Below are 6,236 nucleotides of genomic sequence, written 5' to 3'. Positions count from 1 at the left end.
ATATAGGGATATGAGACCAGGTATCCTCGCAACATCTCTAGATTATATCGGGATATGAGACCAGGAATCCACGCAACATCTCCATATTATGAACACGAGGGCAACAAAAGGACAACGCGAGGGCAACACCAGGGCAACATGACATGTCTGACTCCTAGGAGACGATTGCAGTGTGGGACTCGTCTCAGTCCCGTCCCCTCAACATCTGACTCAACAACCAGAAACAGGAGAGGGACCTCACCTGAACAGGTTTCCCGTGTGGGCTTCTCAAAGATCTCCTCCTGGTCGAAGCCTTTCTTTGACTCCTGCTCTTTGTACGATCGATAGAAGACAGACCTGCAGGGTCAGAACACACTGAGTTTCCTCTACCATCGCCCCATTAAAAAGAAATGACATATTAATTAGGGACGGGGACTTAAAAGGACAAAGCTCAGCATTGTGATATTTTCTGTTGCAATACTATTTACATACACGGATGCCAACTAAGTAGTACTAAGTAAAAAAGGTAATAAATGCAGAATATCACAATAAGTTACAACTGCAATCATTTGCTATCATGGGGCCTCTGGGATCATTTAGTATCTGTCCTGTGAAGGAGACTGCATGTCTCTGCTGCGTCCTCTGTCCTTGGGAGACATGAGTAAGTCTCGTTGTAACCGACCTGAAGAAGCCCCGGTCCACAGCCGAGCGGTTCATGATCACAGAGTCCTCCTGGTTGTAGCCAGTGTACGAGGCGATTGCCACGATGGAGTTGATCCCTGGAAACAAGACAAGTTCACTTGGACACTAGACAGCCATTCATTAAGGGCCACATGTCCCACATTTCCCCTCCCTTCTTCTTTGTGTTCTGGTGGCTTTCTGAGGATCTCTGCAGTGTAAATCCAGACAGCTAGCTAGACTATCTGTCCAATCTGAGTCTCTGTTGACAACTAAAACTACTTCTGAATGTACACATGTTCCACCAAAACAAATTCCTTCCTGAGACTATTTAGCAGAGGCACCGTGGCTCCAAGGTACAAGCGGACGAAATGGGTTTCCTCAGGAGGGTGGCTGGCATCTCCCTTAGAGATATGGTGAGAAGCTCAGTCATCCGAGAGGAGCTCGGAGTAGAGCCGCTGCTTCTTTGCGTCGAAAGGAGCCAGTTGAGGTAGTTTTGAGGCATCTGGAAAGGATGCCTCCTGGGCGCCTCCCTAGGGAGGTGGTCCAGGCACGTCCAGCTAGAAGGAGGCCTCAGGGAAGACCCAGGACTAGGTGGAGAGATTATATCTCCAACCTGGCCTGGGAACGCCTCTGGATCCCCCAGTTGGAGCTGGTTGATGTGGCTCAGGAAAGGGAAATTTGGGGTCCCTTACTGGAGCTGCTGACCCCGCGACCAGATACCGGATGAAGATGGATGGATGGATGGATGGACCGTGGCTCCGTCCGGCGCTTAGCCCCGCCCGCGATAATTGTGACTGGTTTAGAGAAAAGCCAATAAACCAGAGCAGGTTCCTCTGCAGAGCTGTGGAGGAAGGTCTGGACATGAGGGACTAGATACTCGCAGAATCTCCAACAGGACGTCCCATTGGTCACTGACCCTACAGTTGAACAAACTGACAGGAAGTGTCAGTGTCAGGAAGTGATCACTGACCCTGAACAGCGGAGCCAGGAACTGGACCCAGAGGGTTACTGCTGTCCTCCCCAGAATTACATTTACCTGAAAATATATTTATATATTATTCTATAGGAAGCTGAATAATTAGGAGATGTCTCTGAACTACCCACTGAGCGTTGGTCCTGCCTGTACAGGTGTCTCTGTGTGTGTGTGTGTTACATGCGGGGCAGCCTGTCCAGGTGTGTGTGTGTGTGTGTGTGTGTGTGTGTGTGTGTGTTTTTTACCTGCGGGCAGCTCTCTGAAGCGCAGGTACTCCATAGAGCGGGTGGTGACCAATGGTTTCTGGGGGTAGTACAGCACGTGGGCCAGTGTGTCCATCCGCACGTGGAAGTTGGTGATGTAGACCCCCATGGCCTGTTTCCCCATGGCAGACTGGTACGTGTTTCTGGGAGACTGCAGGTTGCAGAGAGTTAGACAGGTTGAAGAGAGTTAGACAGGTTGCAGAGAGTTAGACAGGTTGCAGAGAGTTAGACAGGTTGCAGAGAGTTTGACAGGTTGCAGAGAGGTAGACAGGTTGCAGAGAGTTAGACAGGTTGCAGAGAGGTAGACAGGTTGCAGAGAGTTAGACAGGTTGCAGAGAGTTAGACAGGTTGCAGAGAGTTAGACAGGTTGCAGAGAGGTAGCAGAGAGTTAGACAGGTTGCAGAGAGTTAGACAGGTAGGTCGGGAAAGGGGATGATAGACGCACACACCCCCAGGATCATTATAATAGTAGTAGTACCTGGTTGTGGTCGGGGAAGGGGATGATAGACGCACACACCCCCAGGATCATGGACGGGTGGATCTCACAGTGTGTGTATGTGGAGCAGTAGGCCACGCCCTTCTCCTGCAGGTCGTCAGGCGTCATGGCGAGCATCACAGTCTCCTCCTCCAGGGTGTCAATGTACTCCACCACGCCGCTGGCCACCAGGTCTTGCCAGCTGGCCACAGACACCACAGGCACAACAGTTACTACTACGACTACTACTACCACCACTAATATTACTAGTAATATTAGGTACCTTACAACCCAACAACCCTACAAAAGCACTACACTCCCAGAGTGCAGGGTTACTTGTGGTTCCTAGAGTCTCTAAAAGTAGAACAGGAGCCAGAGCATTCGGCTATCAGACTCCTCTCCTGTGGAACCAGGTTCCAGTCTGGGTTCGGGAGGCAGACACAGTCTCCACATTTAAGAGTAGGCTTAAGACTCTCCTCTTTGATAAAGCTTATAGTTAGGGCATAGAATTGAATATTGTTAGGGAGTGAGGAGTTGCAGCGTCCGCCTAACCCGGCCCACCTGCTTCTCGCGTCATGACTGTCAGATCTATCTATCATATAATACAGAATATAATAAAACTAAAGGGAGACTTGGCATACAGCCTGATCCGGTTGCGGGGAGTTCTAGCCCGACCGGGCTGGAGCTCTCTTTACCCTGTCTCTCTTAGTTATGCTGCAATAGTTTTAGACAGCTGGGGACTTCCTTCAACACACTGAGCTCCTCTCTCCTCCATCTTTCTATCTACCATTTGTGTTCCTCCATGTCCCAGAAATGCTTTTTACTAACCTAGTTACTAACCTAGTAACTAACCTAGTAACTAACCTAGCTCTGAGGAGTCATTCCCCGGAGTCCTTATGTTCTTTTTTCCCCAGCATTTTCCCTCGCCATGGTCCTGCTAAACGTTCTGTGATGCCATGTTCATCTGCTACACTCTGCGGTGCCCTGCTACGTCCTGCTACGTCCTGCTACGTCCTGCTACGTCCTGCTACGTCCTGCTACGTCCTGCTACGTCCTGCTGTGCCTTGTAATGCCGCACAATGCCCTGCTATGCCATGAACTATTACAAAGAACTATTTTTTTTCTTCTACTTTTTGTTATTTCCACTCCTCATTCTAACCCCAACCGGCCCGTCAGACACCGCCTACCAAGAGCCTGGGTCTGGGTCTGGGTCTGGGTCTGTCCGAGGTTTCTGCCTAAAAGGAAGTTTTTCCTTGCCACTGTCGCACTGTTGGTGCTCTGGAGGAGACTACTAGAACTGTTGGGTCCTTGTAAATTCTGGAGTGTGGTCTAGACCTCCTCTATCTGTATAGTGTCTCGAGATAACTCTTGTTATGAACTGATACTATAAATAAAATTGAATTGAATTATTACTCCTACTACAACTACAGGTCATGCCAGCTGGTCACAGACACCACAGACGACTTTACTTTAACCTGTAGTTTTCTGTATCTGTAGATGTACCTGAGGTCTCACCTGTAGTTGTTGTACTCGCGCTCCTTCAGCTGGTCGATGTGTCGTCTCTTCAGGAGCAGTTTCTGTTTCTCCACGATCAGCAGCGGCCGGCAGATCCGGCCGGCGTCTGTGTAGATTCTGATCTCTCGCTCTCGGATGTCTCGGATCATTGACACCTGAAACAAATATAAATATATATATATACACACACACACACACACACACACACACACACACACACACACTGTATGTCTGGAGAGCCCAGTGGGACCAGGTCCTGCTATGATGAGCGTTTGGTTACCTCGGAGACAATGATGTCCATCTGTCTGCGGAGCTTCCTCAGCGTGTTCATCAGCTGTTCGGGATCTTTGTGGATTCCCACCCAGCAGCCGTTCACAAAGATCTTAGTGGCACTGAAACATTATAACACAAAGATCTTAGTGGCACTGAAACATTATAACACAAAGATCTTAGTGGCACTGAAACATTATAACACAAAGATCTTAGTGGCACTGAAACATTATAACACAAAGATCTTAGTGGCACTGAAACATTATAACACAAAGATCTTAGTGGCACTGAAACATTATAACACAAAGATCTTAGTGGCACTGAAACATTATAACACAAAGATCTTAGTGGCACTGAAACATTATAACACAAAGATCTTAGTGGCACTGAAACATTCAACACAAAGATCTTAGTGGCACTGAAACATTATAACACAAAGATCTTAGTGGCACTGAAACATTCAACACAAAGCAGAGAAACATGCTAAGACTGTGATTTATTTTTAAAGCAGAAACATGCTGATATATATGTAGTTAAAGCCTAAACATGCTGATATATATGTATTTATAGCAGAAACAGGCTGATGTATATGCATTTAAAGCAGAAACATTTTGATGTACAGTATATGTATTTAAAGCAGAAACATGCTGATATAAAGCAGCAACTGACTCTGCAATGGCGGCCGGAGAGATCTCCTCCAGGTTCTCCATGCTCCACTCCTCCAGGAACTCCAGGATGGGAGACGGCTGCGAGCCAACGGATATGTAGGCCATCAGGGCCAAGTTCTTTACCAGACCCACCGCGTGGCCCTGGAGCACATCAAAAATGAAGGAATATACGTCAAATACACATCTAAATACATCTAACTACATAAAATATACATCTAGAAATATATCACACTACTAGGCAATGGCGTACATCAAATATACGGAAATATACATCTAACTACGTCAAATATACAGTGAGGAAAGTAAGTATTTAACACGCTGCTATTTTGCAAGTTCTCCCACTTAGAAATCATGGAGGGTCTGATGTCCTCGTAGGTGCATGTCCACTGTGAGAGACATGTCCACTGTGAGAGACATAATCTAACAAAACATCCAGAAATCACAATGTATGATTTTTTAACTATTTATTTGTATGATACAGCTGCAAATAAGTATTTGAACACCTGTCTATCAGCTAGAATTCTGACCCTCAAAGACCTTCAAAATGTCCCCCCCCCACTCCATTTATTATCCTAAATTAGATGCACCTGTTTGAGGTCGTTAGCTGCATAAAGACACCTGTCTCCCCCATACAATCAGTAAGAATCACACTACTGACATGGCCAAGACCAAAGAGCTGTCCAAAGACACTAGAGAACTCCACAAGGCTGGACAGGACTACGGGGACATGTCCAAGCAGCTTGGTGAAAAAGGGTCCACTGTTGAAGAAATCATTAGAAAATGGAAGAAGCTAAACACGACTGTCAGTCTCCCTCGGACTGGGGCTCCATGTAAGATCTCACCTCGGGGGGTCTCAGTGATCTAAGAAAGGTGAGAAACCCGCCCAGAACTACATTGGTACATGACCTGAAATGAGCTGGGACCACCGTTTCCAAGGTTACTGTTGGTAATACACTAAAACGTCATGGTTTGAAATAATGCATGGCCCGGAAGGTTCCCCTGCTTAAACCAGACCATGTCCAGGCCCGTCTTAAGTCTGCCAACGACCATCTGGAGGATCCAGAGGAGTCATGGGAGGAGGTCATGTGGTCAGATGAGACCAGAATAGAACTTTTTGGTCATAAGTCCACTAACCGGGTTTGGAGGAAGAAGAATGATGAGGACCATCCCAAGACCACCATCCCTACTGTGAAGCATGGGGGGATAGCATCATGCTTTGGGGTGGTGGACCAAATATTAACATGGATCTTAACATGGATCTTCTCAGGTGTTCAAATACTTATGTACAGCTTTATCATACAAATAAATAGTTAAAAATCATACATTGGGATTTTTGGATGTTTTTTTAGATTATGTCTCTCACAGTGGACATGTCTCTCACAGTGGACATGCACCTACGAGGACATCAGACC

The 6,236-nt window shown here is 46.9% G+C and overlaps 1 protein-coding gene across 2 annotated transcripts in view; it reads right to left on the bottom strand.

The window, feature by feature from the left end:
- Positions 1–6,236, bottom strand: part of polr2b (polymerase (RNA) II (DNA directed) polypeptide B) — a 44,342-nt gene that overhangs the window by 30,318 nt on the left and 7,788 nt on the right. For both annotated transcript variants that reach the window (XM_034866493.1, XM_034866492.1), the window contains exons 10-16: positions 4,826–4,965; positions 4,167–4,278; positions 3,887–4,041; positions 2,375–2,573; positions 1,879–2,047; positions 662–758; positions 242–336 (exon numbers count right to left, since the gene is read on the bottom strand). In XM_034866493.1, the coding sequence (XP_034722384.1) occupies positions 242–336; positions 662–758; positions 1,879–2,047; positions 2,375–2,573; positions 3,887–4,041; positions 4,167–4,278; positions 4,826–4,965 (967 nt within the window). The remainder of the gene's footprint in view (positions 1–241; positions 337–661; positions 759–1,878; positions 2,048–2,374; positions 2,574–3,886; positions 4,042–4,166; positions 4,279–4,825; positions 4,966–6,236) is intronic.

The sequence above is a fragment of the Etheostoma cragini genome, unplaced genomic scaffold, assembly GCF_013103735.1.
Source record: "Etheostoma cragini isolate CJK2018 unplaced genomic scaffold, CSU_Ecrag_1.0 ScbMSFa_80, whole genome shotgun sequence".
Lineage (NCBI taxonomy): Eukaryota > Metazoa > Chordata > Actinopteri > Perciformes > Percidae > Etheostoma > Etheostoma cragini.
This window is presented reverse-complemented; position numbering and strand designations above follow the sequence as displayed.